General features: G+C 39.9%; 1 protein-coding gene across 4 annotated transcripts in view; it reads left to right on the top strand.

Annotated features, from left to right (window-relative positions):
• Positions 1-14,310, top strand: part of rnf216 (ring finger protein 216) — a 128,433-nt gene that overhangs the window by 20,957 nt on the left and 93,166 nt on the right. For 2 of the 4 annotated variants that reach the window (XM_012970439.3, XM_012970438.3), the window contains exons 3-4: positions 2,210-2,352; positions 11,449-12,138. In XM_012970439.3, coding sequence (XP_012825893.2) covers positions 2,210-2,352; positions 11,449-12,138 — 833 coding nt within the window. 4 annotated transcript variants of the gene reach the window in all.

Below are 14,310 nucleotides of genomic sequence, written 5' to 3'. Positions count from 1 at the left end.
TTTCCCCACTGAGAGGCAACAGGTAAAATCCGATTGGCTGTTGGTGGTACCGCCCACTTTTTCTAACCTTGAACTGCAGTTACCTGGTGACTAACTCTGCAAAGTTTGGGAACCTTAGTATTAATATTTAAAGAATAGCAGCAATTTAAATTTAAACTAATGAAAGTTTATAGGGGAAATCTGACTGGCCGTTGGCTCAGGCCACTTTTCTAAATTTGGGACATAGTCACCCAGTGACAAACTGTGCAAAGTTTGGGGACCTTGGCTTTAAACCAGTAAAATTCAATAGGTGAAATCTGATTGGCTGTTAGTTGCTCTGCCCACTTTTTGAAACCTAAAACTGCAGCTCCCAGTGACCAACTGTGAAAAATTTGGAGATCCTGGTGTTAATACTGTGAGAATGGCAGCAGGTTGAATTTCCCCATTGAAAGTCAATAGGTAAAATCTGATGGGGAGTGTAGCCTCAAAGCTGTAAGTGTGGCAGCAGTTTAAATTTCCCCATTAAAGGAGAAAGAACGGTAAACACTAAGTAAGCTTTATCAAAAAGGTCTATGTAAATACAGCCTTAAGCACTCACAGAAATGCTGCACTGACTTCTCTGTCAAAAGATTAGTTGTCTGTTTTCCTCTGCCAGAGACATGCAGATCTCTCCTCTCTCCCCCCTCCCTCAAGAATGCTAAGACCTCACTCCCCCCCCTTGGGAATGTGAATCTGAGCCAATCAGCAGGAAGCTGACTCATAGTCTAACTAACTGAGCATGTACACCGGTCTTGCTTTTGGTGCCAAGTGAGGCATTATGGGAACTTTCTTTACACTGCTCAGCATTTTTTCTTCCTGTTTGGCTTCTGATCATCTGAACGGGAGAAATATGGGTGGAGGGTTTGGGTGTTGTTCCCTTAAAACTGTAGGAAAAAGTAGGGTTTACATGTCCTTTAAATACAGTAATCTATCAATGTAACCAAACACTTTTTTGCTTTGTTTAATAGAGATCTCCAGTGTCTTTAGGGTATCTGATATCTATATCGTAGATATATATATTATATTATAGTGTCACCCACTGTGACCTACAGCACTTATATTTGCCTATTTGTGTCTGTTAGTTACCCTCCCATATAGATTGTAAGCTCTACGGGGCAGGGACCTCCTTCCTCTTGTGTCCTCGACTCTTAACTTATTGCAGCTGTATTTATCTGTATTTATTGTTATACTTTGTATTTATCTATTATTATCTTAACACCCTGTTTGTATTAATGTACTCTACTGTACAGCACTGCGTACATAAGTAGCGCTTTATAAATAAAGATATACATACATATAGAAAGGATACAAACTGGACTAAGGTATGTGTTTTGCCTCCATTTGCAAAGATAAGCATATTGGATTTTTTTTATAGTTACAAACTAGAATTCCCCCCAGAATGTGTTTACATTTTAATGTAGCCTGTTTTTATTAATTTAACTGGTATTAACTTGTAGTTGTTGTTAAAGTTTTTTTTTTCTCCTTTTTCCTCATTGGTTAATGTGTTGTGCTTGTACCTTTCAAGTGGACCAGTCACCCATACATAAAAAGCTGTATAATAAAATCCCTTTTCATATTAAACATGAAACCCAAAATATGCCTTAGGCATAGAGGTGGGGCAGACAGTTGCTTTCACTTTCAATTCAGAACTTCTTAGATGTTGCTGCACTCTGCACATTCCCCCTCTCTCCTCACCATGTTATTCATTGCTGCGTTGGAATTATTTCTTAAGTTGACAGAATACATTAAATTATTTAAAGGGGACCTAAGTGCTAGGTGGGTATAAAACACAGAAGATTGTCTTTCGTACATGCTGTTTAAATAAAGACTTTTGTACTCTATATACTTTTGGCCTGTACGTTTTTACTGAACGGTTCTACACTGCTTGAAAACTTTCCTTCAATTTTCAACATATATAATCATATTAGGCTATGTGAAAAATCAAGGTATAGGCCCCCCTTAGTACTTTAATTTTCTTTATTAAGGGATTAAATTAAACACAGTAATGATTGACAAACAGTGACAGCTATTTCTGATTTTTTTTTTTTCATTTAAGCAAGCATAATCATTGAGGTGCCAACTTGTTAGACACCCCTCCAGTGATAATTAGGCTAAATATATAAGTAACCTACAAAGATTACCCATTTTTGTATCTTAGGGTGTCTGTTTATATTGTCTTTTATTCTTGCAGACTGGGACACACACAGGAATGATGCACCAGTCACTATATCTGATGACTCTGATGAAGATCTATCTTTTGTCCTTTGCAAGCCAGCACAGGACTATGAGGAAGATGAAGATGATGATGATGATGATGATGTTGTCATTTTAGAGGTAGGCATACAATGTAGGTATTTTTAATTAGCATTTTATATGATCAAATATAAAAGAACAGCTTCTTATAAGAGCATTCCTAATGTGTGGGTGCATATAAAGCTGTAGCTTTCAGACAGGGGGGCACTGCACAAGGGCAATTCAGTTAAAGATTTTGGAACTGCACCTTTACCTGAGCATCACAGCTTGCAGAATTGCCAAATGCCAGTCAAAAAAAATCATTGACGTAAAATATATAGTATAATAAACTAATCCTATAATAAAAATGTTGTGCCCCATGAACAAAACCTTTGAGTGGTCTAATTACAAACAATTACATTTTCTACACACAAAGCCTTTAATATGTGAAGCCACCAAAAAATCAAAATGCCTGCATTAACCATAAATCTAGACACTTACCATAGCATCAAAAATATAAACAAGAGTTGGCCAGAAATAAAGAACTGCACAAAAAGTTGAATGTTGAAGAGTTGTCTAAAAATCATAGCATAGCAAAATCATAGCATAATGTAGCACGCGTCATAGGTTTGATAACAGTGTGCCCCAAACTCGGCTGGAGTGAGGTGAGCCAGACTGCATCGTTATGCCAAAGGTTCAGTGGCCATTTTGCATTTCCCACAGAAGCTAAGTTATCAGTGAAGTGGTAGCCACCCTGGGACTCCCAGCCCCAACATCATTGCATGGATATCTGGTGCTTAAAAGACATGTAAAGCCTACATTTGCTTACAATATACATTAGTTGGGCACCTCTCCCCCACCCAAATGACATCATTTGTACAGCATATATACCAGCACCATCACATTTTCCTAAAGCAAATAGCAGCTTTCACCCGGTGGCCATTTTTCTTCTGATTCATAATCAGATACACTTAAATCTGCAAACAGCATACACACACAGACCCTTATTCAGCATACATTTCATCAAGAACACAGCCTGACACAGCCAGAACTGTCTTTGATAAGTTCTGCTTTGTTTGAGCTGAGCTCGGGAGAGGAGGTTAGGAGAAATAAATTGAAGCAGACGTTTGGAGCTGAGTTTCTATGGGAACAAGCAATGCCATCTCTTCACTGGCTGCTGGACTGGAGGGTATGTTTAGTAGCTTAGAGCAGCTGAGCATGCCCACAAGCCAGAAATCAAAGCAAATACCTGAGGGAGGGGGCTGAGTGGGTTTCAGGAGGAGAAGGAACTCTAAGTGATTAAGATGATGCTGCAGCCTTACCGTTAACCTCTGGAAACCAGTGTGGCAGGTATTGAAAGATTTCAAAGAGGCTGTTCACTGATTAAATTTTTGTGTGCAATATAGAGCGAACAGCTTGCCAAGTTTCCCAGGTGATCCTTTCCAGACAATTGGTACCTGAGAATTCTTACCTGTAATAAGCTCCCTGTATGCCATTAAGCGCTTATAAGACACATAGCAAATACAACATGTTTCTGCTTGTACAAAGCTAACAATGCCAGATTAATTAAAGAAAAGTAGCAAAACACAAAGCAATTGTATAGGAAAGGAAAGTGCTATTCTGTGGTTTGTGAGAATCTATGGGGTTTAAATGAAAAGTCCCATGTCTCCTGAACGTGCCAATACCAAATATATATAGTTTTATGAAGATTTCTCACTTGTATAGGTCAAAAACTCCCAGCAGTACACTACCAAATTTGCAAAGCATTGCTTCAGAAAGCTGCATACTTTAGATTTCAAGGCCAAAAATTCCACTAACAGAAGGTTTATCTCAGAAAATGACACATTTCTGGAAAGAACAGATTCTGGGGAATCCAGAATAGGCACAACTGTCTGTCTACTCCAAACTATGAAGTCTCAATGCTTTCCTAAAATTATTGGTTATCATCGAAATTTGTGAATTTTTTTAAAAAATCACTTCAAAGCTTCCAGTCTATAGTATCTGATCTCCTGTAGGTCATAAAGTAACCAGATAAAACACCCTAAATTTGAACACCAGGAGTCCAACAGTTTGATACCCAATATGTATAGGTTTACCCAAATATTTGGTATGTAGGGTCCCCAATGGGAACATACCCCCATATGATCTGTCATTTCAGCTCCTGCAAAATCAACACATTTACATCCTTTATGTGGGATAATGGTACAAAAAAAGTACACTCACCCCAGAAAGCCATATATTTTTGGAAAGTACACATTCCCCTGAATCTATAATGGGTACACATTTCTTTTTACTCCAAAGTACCTAGCCGTAAAGCTTTCCTGTTTGCCGAATTTTATGACATTTCAGAAAATCGCCTAAAAATTTGCCGCATTTATCTCACAGAATTTCTTGCATACAGAGGCAAAACACCTAAGGTCTACTGAACAGTTTGATGCCCAATATGCATAGATATACCAAAGTCTGTGGTATGTACTGACCCCCAAAATGATAATAGCGCATAAGGATTTCTTGCCTGCCAATGCAGCTTTTGCACACAGAGCCCCCTGACAGCGTATTAAAGGACAATGAAAGGTTAATATAAATTAAAAGTAAGTCTAAAGGCATTCTGTTTAAGTACTTATTGCATATCTAAATTCCCAGATCCCTGCTTGCTTCTCTGAGATATGGTGCTGGCAGCCTACAGCAGTGACATCACTGAAATCTCTCTGTCCTTCCTGTAGGCTGCCAGCGGCAGCCTTCCTATTCTCTGAGCATGTGTGTAACTTGATCCTGTCTCCTGTTCTGAGCTACACATGCCCACCAGCCAATCAGAAGCGGATCTGGCAGAGGGGAGGGGGGGGAGGGAATGAAACACATGTGCAGTATGAAGCAAGGAGGGAAAGAAAGGGAGAATACCTTTTTAGAGATGGCTGCCTGTTCTAGAAAATGTGAAGTAAGTGTGACTGAGTAAATATTTGATTAGGTGAGCCAAAAGTGTGGCGTTTTTACTAAACAATAGGAGGACTATTGGGCAGTATGCTTTTTAAATTTTGACTTGCATTCTCCTGTAAGTGCCGTAACACCCCCTAACTATACAGAAAAACCCAGAAAACCATATAGTTTTGAAAAGTACACATTCTGACAAATCCAGCATCGGTAAAGAATCCTTTCTACACCAAAGTACCAATCTGCAAAGCTTTCCTAAAGTTAGTGGTTTTTATGACATTTCAGAAAATCGCCTAAAAATTTCGCAATTTGCCGCATTTATCTCTCACGATTTCTTGCATACAAAGGCAAATCACCCCAAATAGGAACACCTAAGGTCTCCTGAACAGTTTGATGCCCAATATGCATAGATATACCAAAGTCTGCGGTAAGTTCTGAACCCAAAATGAAAATAGCGCATATGGATTTGTCTCCTGCCAACTCAGCTTTTGCACACAGAGCCCCCTGACAGCGTATTATGTGCCGTAATCCCCCCTAACTATACAGAGACCCAAAATAGGTAAAGTTATTTTTCTACAGCAAAGTTACACCTGGCAAAGCTATGCTAAAAACAGATCAGGAATACTAATACAGGGATAAAAATGCAATAAAACCACAAAAATTGTGCAAATTAGTGATACGACAAAATAAGTCACACGGCAGTGTAATTAGTGGTCAGAATATCTGATACAATAGTCACGCTGTCAAAATATACAGTTTTTAGGGAAAAGAAACTAAAAACAAAGTGGTTAAAAAATTTTTTTTTAAAAACAAGTGTGTATACATGTGTAAAAGTTGTGTGACAGTGTGTAAGTGTGTATATTAGTGTATGCTAAATTATGTGCTGTAAGTGTGTGTAAATGTATGTAAGTGTGTCTGAGAGAGTGTGTGTAAGTGCAAAAAGAACCCACCTTACCTGTCCTGAAGCAGGGATCGCAGTCCTGGTCCTCCTGCTGCAGTCCTCATCCATGGGCCTGCACTTAGGGGGCAAACAGGAAGGAGGAAGTGAAGATCAAGCAGCAGAAGCAATGCAATCGTCGGCCCTGCGATGATTGGGTTTTAGCGATGACAGCCCCCTGGGCAACGAGCCAGGGGGCTGTCATCGCTAAAGACTCGGCGCACGATGTTGGCAGATAAAGCCTTTTACTGCAACAACGTACGCCGTTGGCAGTAAAAGGGTTAAGAGGGGCTTGGATGAGTTCTTGAACAAGCATAGTATCCAAGGCTATTGTGATACTAAACTTTATCTAGTAGAATTAAGTCTAAAACAACTGGACTTTTCTGAGTTTTTCTTGAAAACGTTTCACCACTCATCCGAGTGGCTTCTTCAGTTCAAATGACTGGTAGGGAATTCCCCGGTATTTAAACTCTTGATGGTAGTAGAGTCACAATGGTTCCATTGAACTTGTTCAGTTAGGTGTTAGCTGAAACTGATAGGTGTAAGAAGGTATGATCCAATCACAATGGTACCAAGATTCTCATTGATGAAGGTGTTAATCCTTCAAAGTACATGACTGGAAGTGTGAACTGTTGTGAAACTGCCGGGGTAAGGATGTCAACGCGCCATTGTATGTTGGTGACAAGCGGTGTCTCAGGCCCCCTCCTCTGTTCAGGGATGGTTTTTCCAGGTTGGCATAAATGGCCTCTTTCACACCTCTTTCAAACCATCTGTCCTCTCGGTCCAAAATATGCACGTTACTGTCCTCAAAAGAGTGACCTTTTTCTTTGAGGTGTAGATAGACCGCTGAGTCTTGTCCTGAGGAGTTTGCCCGCCTATGTTGGGCCATTCTCTTACAGAGAGGTTGTTTTGTCTCCCCAATGTATAAGTCTGAGCACTCTTCACTACACTGGACAGCATAGACCACATTACTTTTCATGTGCTTGGGTGTTGGGTCTTTCGGGTGCACCAGCTTCTGTCTCAGGGTGTTGCTGGGTTTGAAAAACACAGGAATGCGATGTTTGTTGAAAATTCTCCTAAGTTTTTCTGATGTTCCAGCAACATATGGAATGACTATGTTGTTTCGCCTGCTGTGTTCCTCCCTTCTGTTTGTAGGTCTGGTCTTTCTGTTGGTCTTTGATTTGGTTTTGATGAAGGCCCAGTCTGGGTACCCACAAGTTTTCAGAGCTCCTTTTAGATGTTTATATTCTTTCTCCTTGGCCTCTGCATTGGATGCCACAGTTTCAGCCCGATGATGTAGAGTCCTAATTACACCCAGTTTATGTTCCAAAGGGTGGTGGGAATCAAACAGCAAGTACTGGTCTGTGTGGGTGGGTTTCCTGTATACTTCAATATCCAGGTCCCTCCCCTCTTTGATAACTATAGCACAGTCCAAAAAAGCCAGTTTGCTGTCTTTCACATCTTCCCTTGTGAACGTGATGTTTTTGTCCACCGAGTTTATGTGTTTGGTGAAGGCTGGAACCTCGCGTTCTTTAATTTTGACCCAGGTGTCATCCACATATCTGAACCAATGACTTGGTGTTGTTCCCTTGAAGGTGTCCAGGGCTTTCTTTTCCACTTCTTCCATGTAAAGGTTCGCTACAATTGGAGACACAGGCGAACCCATGGCACAGCCATGTTTTTGTCTATAGAAAACGTCCTTGTGCTTGAAGTAAGTGGTATTGAGACATAGGTCCAGTAAGGAACAAACTTGTTCTGGGGTCAGCTTTGTTCTGCTGCTGAGGGTGGTGTCTTGTTTCAGCCGTTTCCTCACTGTATCAATTGCCTCGGCAGTGGGTATGCATGTGAACAGAGATGTTACGTCATAGGACACCATTGTATCATCGATCTCCAGCTTTAACTCCTTCACTTTTTTGACAAAGTCCATGGAGTTCTGAATGTGGTGTACTGTGTTTCCAACTAAGGGGGCTAAGATGTTGGCCACGTATTTAGCAATGTTATAAGTCACACAGTTAATGCTGCTGACAATTGGCCTCAAAGGGGCTCCTTCTTTGTGTATTTTTGGGAGTCCATATAGGCATGGAGTGGCTTCGCCTGGGTAAAGGCGACGATACAAAGCTGGACTGATGACCTTTTCCTTCTCAAGGTGCTGCAAGCAGTCTATAACCTTCTTCTTGTAGTTGCTTGTTGGATCTCTCTTGAGTTGCTCATATGTGTCTGAATCGTTGAGCAGTGTGGACACTTTGGCATGGTAGTCTGATGTATTCAGTACCACTGTACACCTTCCTTTATCTGCTGGCAGGATGGTGACACTTGAGTCCTTGGCAAGTGATGTCAGAGCCCTCCTCTCTTGCAGACTTAGATTGGAAGGGGGAGCTTTAGCATTAGCTAGGGCTGCTGATACTTTTAACCGGATGTTTTCAGCCTCATCCACTGGTATCTTATTGTTGTGGATGGATGATTCTGTGGCTGTGATGAAGTCTACCACTGGTACATACCGTGGGGCCACTGCAAAGTTCAGTCCCTTGGCTAAGACATCCTTCTCTGGTTCTGTGAGTTCCCTGTCTGATAAATTCTTTACCCACAGATCCTTGATGTTCTGGCATGTCTTGTTTTCATCTTCCTTCCTCCCTGTTGATTTGTCTGTTCGCTGGGTGTTGTTGGTACGTGATAATAAACTGGTGAATTTGTTTATTTGCCTCTCCTTGCCCTTGGCATGTTGTGCAAGTTGCGCCCGCTCTGTGAATTCAACCACTCTTTGCAACGTCAGCACCGGTAGTTTTGCTGTCAGTCTCTGTTTTGCATTATCAAATTTATGAACCAGGACCTCAATTGAGAAGTTAGTCTGCCTCACCCGTTCATTTAACAGTTGTTTCTGGGCTTTCTGAAGGATCACCTTGGCCCTGTGACCTTTAACCGAAGAACCCAGACGTAGGCTGCATGGTGTGATTCCCTGATATCGGCATCGTAGGTTAAAACGAAGATGGTTTCTGTAATCCGCAAGTTTTCTGGCCGTCCTCTCATATTCCCGTACCAATTTTAGGGTATTCTCCCCAAATTGAGTAGCAATATGTCTATGAAGATTCTCATTCATCCAGGTCATGATATACAGTATCTAGTAGAATTAAGTCTAAAACAACTGGACTTTTCTGAGTTTTTCTTGAAAACGTTTCACCACTCATCCGAGTGGCTTCTTCAGTTCAAATGACTGGTAGGGAATTCCCCGGTATTTAAACTCTTGATGGTAGTAGAGTCACAGACATCCAATCACAATGGTTCCATTGAACTTGTTCAGTTAGGTGTTAGCTGAAACTGACAGGTGTAAGAAGGTATGATCCAATCACAATGGTACCAAGATTCTCATTGATGAAGGTGTTAATCCTTCAAAGTACATGACTGGAAGTGTGAACTGTTGTTCAACATAAGGAATGATTTCATACAGATTTATACACAGCAGATTTAAAGTGATACTGACATATTTCAGTATTCCATAGGTACATGTCAGTATTAGTTGTAATGAAGCACAGCCATCTTGCCTATTACAAATACAGCTTTTGCATGTTTGTCACACAAAATGTTTCTGATCATCAAACACATTTAACTATTAGTCAAAGATAACACAAGTAAACACAAAATGCAGCTTTTAAATGAGGGTTTTTATTATTTAGGGAGAAAAAAAATCCAAACCTACATGGCCCTGTGTGAAAAAGTAATTGCCCCCTGAACCTAATAACTGGTTGGGCCACCCTTAGCAGCAATAACTGCAATCAAGCGTTTGCGATAACTTGCAACGAGTCTTTTACAGCGCTCTGGAGGAATTTTGGCCCACTCATCTTTGCAGAATTGTTGTAATTCAGCTTTATTTGAGGGTTTTCTAGCATGAACCACCTTTTTAAGGTCATGCCACAACATCTCAATAGGATTCAGGTCAGGACTTTGACTAGGCCACTCCAAAGTCTTCATTTTGTTTTTCTTCAGCCATTAAGAGGTGGATTTGCTGGTGTGTTTTGGGTCATTGTCCTGCTGCAGCACCGCTTCAGCTTGAGTTGACGAACACATGGCTGGACATTCTCCTTCAGGATTTTTTGGTAGACAGTAGAATTCATGGTTACATCTATCACAGCAAGCCTTCCAGGTCCTGAAACAACCCCAGACCATCACACTACCACCACCACCATATTTTACTGTTGGTATGATGTTCTTTTTCTGAAATGCTGTGTTACTTTTACGCCAGATGTAACGGGACACGCACCTTCCAAAAAAGTTCAACTTTTGTCTCGTCGGTCCGCAAGGTATTTTCTCAAAAGTCTTGGCAATCATTGAGATGTTTTTTAGCAAAATTGAGACGAGCCATAATGTTCTTTTTGCTTAAAAGTGGTTTGCGCCTTGGAAATCTGCCATGCAGGCCGTTTTTGCCCAGTCTCTTTCTTATGGTGGAGTCGTGAACACTGACCTTAATTGAGGCAAGTGAGGCCTGCAGTTCTAGATGTTGTCCTGGGGTCTTTTGTGGCCTCTCGGATGAGTTGTCTCTGCGCTCTTGGGGTAATTTTGGTCGGCCGGCCACTCCTGGGAAGGTTCACCACTGTTCCATGTTTTTGCCATTTGTGGATAATGGCTCTCACTGTGGTTCGCTGGAGTCCCAAAGCTTTAGAAATTGCTTTATAACCTTTACCAGACTAATAGATCTCAATTACTTTTGTTCTCATTTGTTCCTGAATTTCTTTGGATCTTGGCATGATGTCTAGCTTTTGAGGTGCTTTTGGTCTACGTCTCTGTGTCAGGTAGCTCCTATTTAAGTGATTTCTTGATTGAAACAGGTGTGGCAGTAATCAGGCCTGGGGGTGACTACAGAAATTGAACTCAGGTGTGATGAACCACAGTTAAGTTATTTTTTTTAACAAGGGGGGGGCAATCACTTTTTCACACAGGGCCATGTAGATTTGGAGTTTTTTTTCTCCCTTAATAACGTAAACCTTAATTTAAAAACTGCATTTTGTGTTCAATTATGTTATCTTTGACTAATAGTTAACGGTTTTAGATGAGCAGAAACATTTAAGTGTGACAAACATGCAAAAGAATAAGAAATCAGGAAGCAAATAGTTTTTCACACCACTGTATATCCCTAAATTGTGCCTACCCTGCCAGTGTTTTCTTCTCAAGAGTCTGAAGAAGCAAAGTGTAGGAAGAGCACCTCTGGGCTATCCCACTGGACTGGGCCAGAGCAATCATTCCAAAAGCTGGAGAACAAATGTAAAGTCAGTTTCACTTAAATTTGCTGTAATGTAAAAATACACAAATAATGGATGCCTAATAAATAATATATTTTGCTTTAGGAAAGACAACTAAACCACCGTCCTGACCTCATTCGACCAGCGGCTGCGTGGCACAGTGGGAACCCATCAGTTAGTGGAAGTCGTCGGCCTTTGTGCAGGAAAAGTCTACATGAACAGCATTCTAGAAGTAATGGGAAGGCTGAATTTAAAGAAGAGATAGATAGAGATATTGTGGATGGAACCCTTTTGAGCAACAGAGTTCTAGACAGCGAAGAAGATCTCTATATAACTCCCACAAAATCTGTTTGCGATTCTTCGGGTCCTTCTATAAATAAAGAGACTATTTGTCACAAATCTGTTGGTAAACATGTTGAACCAGTACCAGGTATTGTGTTGCCATCTGTACTTAAGAACTCTCTTTCCGAACACCCATTTCATCAGTCTAGTCTCCAGAAAGGATTTACTATAAATTGCCATGCACCAGTGCAAAAATTAGTAATGAACAACGATGTTCAAGATGACTTCCTAGGACCAGCTTTTCCCAGGACCCATCTAGTGGAGGATGAAATTCCAGGACCCTTATCCCCTCCGATGGCCCATCCTTCAGATGCACCAGAAAAAGAAAATCATACAGCAAGTGACCTGCCAAAAAGAGCAACAGGACCAACTGAGTTAAACCCTGGTAATCTGCCTGATCAGGGAGCTGCAGGACTTGACTATGAGCTGATATCTGACCTCATTAAGGAAACTGTGAGTACTATTTGGAACTGATGTTTGAGTTGGAATATAGTGGGATATAGATGTCTTTTGTTATTAAAATGATAGAGATGCATATAAGATGTATGTATAGATTTGCCTGTCACACTCTGCAAAATTTCTCCAAGCTTTAAAGGACAAGGAAAGGTTAATATAAATTAAAAGTAAGTCTAAAGGCATTCTTTTTAAGTACTTACTGCATATTTTGATGAAATACCTGAAAATCTCATCAAACCTTCCAATTTCAAGCACCTTATCTCCCACATAACATTAGATACCAAGAAAAATCATCCTATATATGAAAACCAAGGGTCCACTGAACAGTTTGATGCTCATTGTGCATAGGATCACCAAATTATCTGACATTTAGAGACCCCAAAAGGAAGTTAGTGCATACATATTTCATGGCATAGTAGAAATATGTGGTGAAAGTGGGAAATAAGTAAGTTGACACCAGAAAACCAGAAAACAACAGCAAAACTAAGCTAAATGTAGCAATTTTTATGTAATTTCTAAAAATTTTCTCAAAGCTTTCATTTTACCCTATTTTATATCCTACATTTCGTAACATACCAACATAAAACATTCTAAATATGAACACCACAGGTCTACTGAACAGTTTGATGCCCAATATGCATAGATTTACCAAATTATATATAGAGGCCCCCAAATGGAAATAGTGCATATGAATTTTGAGATTTGACACTCTGGCCACTGCGGTATAAGCTCCTGGTGTGTATATTATGTGCCATAAGACTCCTAAAAGTACGGAAACACTAGAAAACTATATATTTTCCGAAAGCACACATTCTGACAAAAATTGGTAAATACATATTTCTACAGGTTAGACTTTCAAGGTTGTGGTTGTTTTCTCTTGAAAATCGAGCTTGCAGGGGACATGATTACTCTGTACAAGTAGTAGAGGGCATTATAGGCAGATTGGGGGTGTTCTTTTTTTTTTTTTTTCCCATAAAAAATGACCAGCGTTCCAGAGGGCCCCCCCTTTAGATTAGAGGAACGGAACTTTCATTTGAAGCAGCCTAGGAGTTTTTCACAGTGAGATTGTTGAATGCCCTTCCTAGTAGGGATGCACCGAACCCACTTTTTTTGGGTTCTGCCGAACCCACCCTGATGGATTCTGCCGAATCCTGAACCAAATCCGAATCCTAATTAGCATATGCTAATTAGGATCGTGAAGGGTTGAAAATCTACAGTTAGTATTGATGTTGGTATATATAGTTTATGTATGTAAGTGTATAAGATAGGTCAATATAGGTTTGTGTGTGCTGGGTTTACTTGGAAGGGTTGAACTTTGATGGACTTGATGGGCTTTTTTCAACCCTATGTAACTATGTACTGCAAACTACAAACCTATGCTTAATGGGCCGGTTTTTGTTAAATTTCTGAAAATCGTCACAAAGCTTGCATTTTACCCTATTATGTACCCTATATTTTGTACCGTATCAAAAAAAAAACCATTATAACTATGAACGATAGGGGTCTACTAAAAAGTTTGATGCCCAATATGCAAATTATGTGGTGTACAGGGGCACCGAAATCGTTAAAGCAGACAAAATTTCCATGGGCAAAGACCGGTAACACAGAACAAAGCGAAATGCAATAAAATCGTGGAATTAAAAAAAAAAAAAAACACTTGAATCAGTTTTTTTTCACCTAGTGAAATCTGCAGTCAAAATTACAGTTTGAGTATTTTGGCTTGGGCAAATTAGTTTTACGGACAAAATCAAGCGAATAACACCTATGCAAAACTGAAAATGCAATAAAATGGCTAAAAATGCACCAAATCTTAGAAAATGTAATAAAAGCACCAAAATAACATAGAAAAGATATTGCGCAGTGCGATTAGCGAATACACTATCTGCAATGACAATAAAACATTTTTTTGAGGCAAAAAAAAAATGCATGTAAAAAAAAAAAAATTCCACACAAGTTTGTGTATGTATAGCATGTTATTAATTTAATGTCTCCTTCAAATTTTTTTTTTTTATGTTCCACCAAGAAAAAAAATAAACGTTTTCAATTAATTGTGTTATAAATTCAAAAGTGCCGTAGTATTTCAGATTATGCATACATCCTTATATTGTTTGCAATGATGCGTGACATCCACATCTATTAAAGGGTGTGTTAATACAATAGATCAATATA

This window comes from Xenopus tropicalis, chromosome 9, assembly GCF_000004195.4.
Source record: "Xenopus tropicalis strain Nigerian chromosome 9, UCB_Xtro_10.0, whole genome shotgun sequence".
NCBI lineage: Eukaryota > Metazoa > Chordata > Amphibia > Anura > Pipidae > Xenopus > Xenopus tropicalis.
This window is presented reverse-complemented; position numbering and strand designations above follow the sequence as displayed.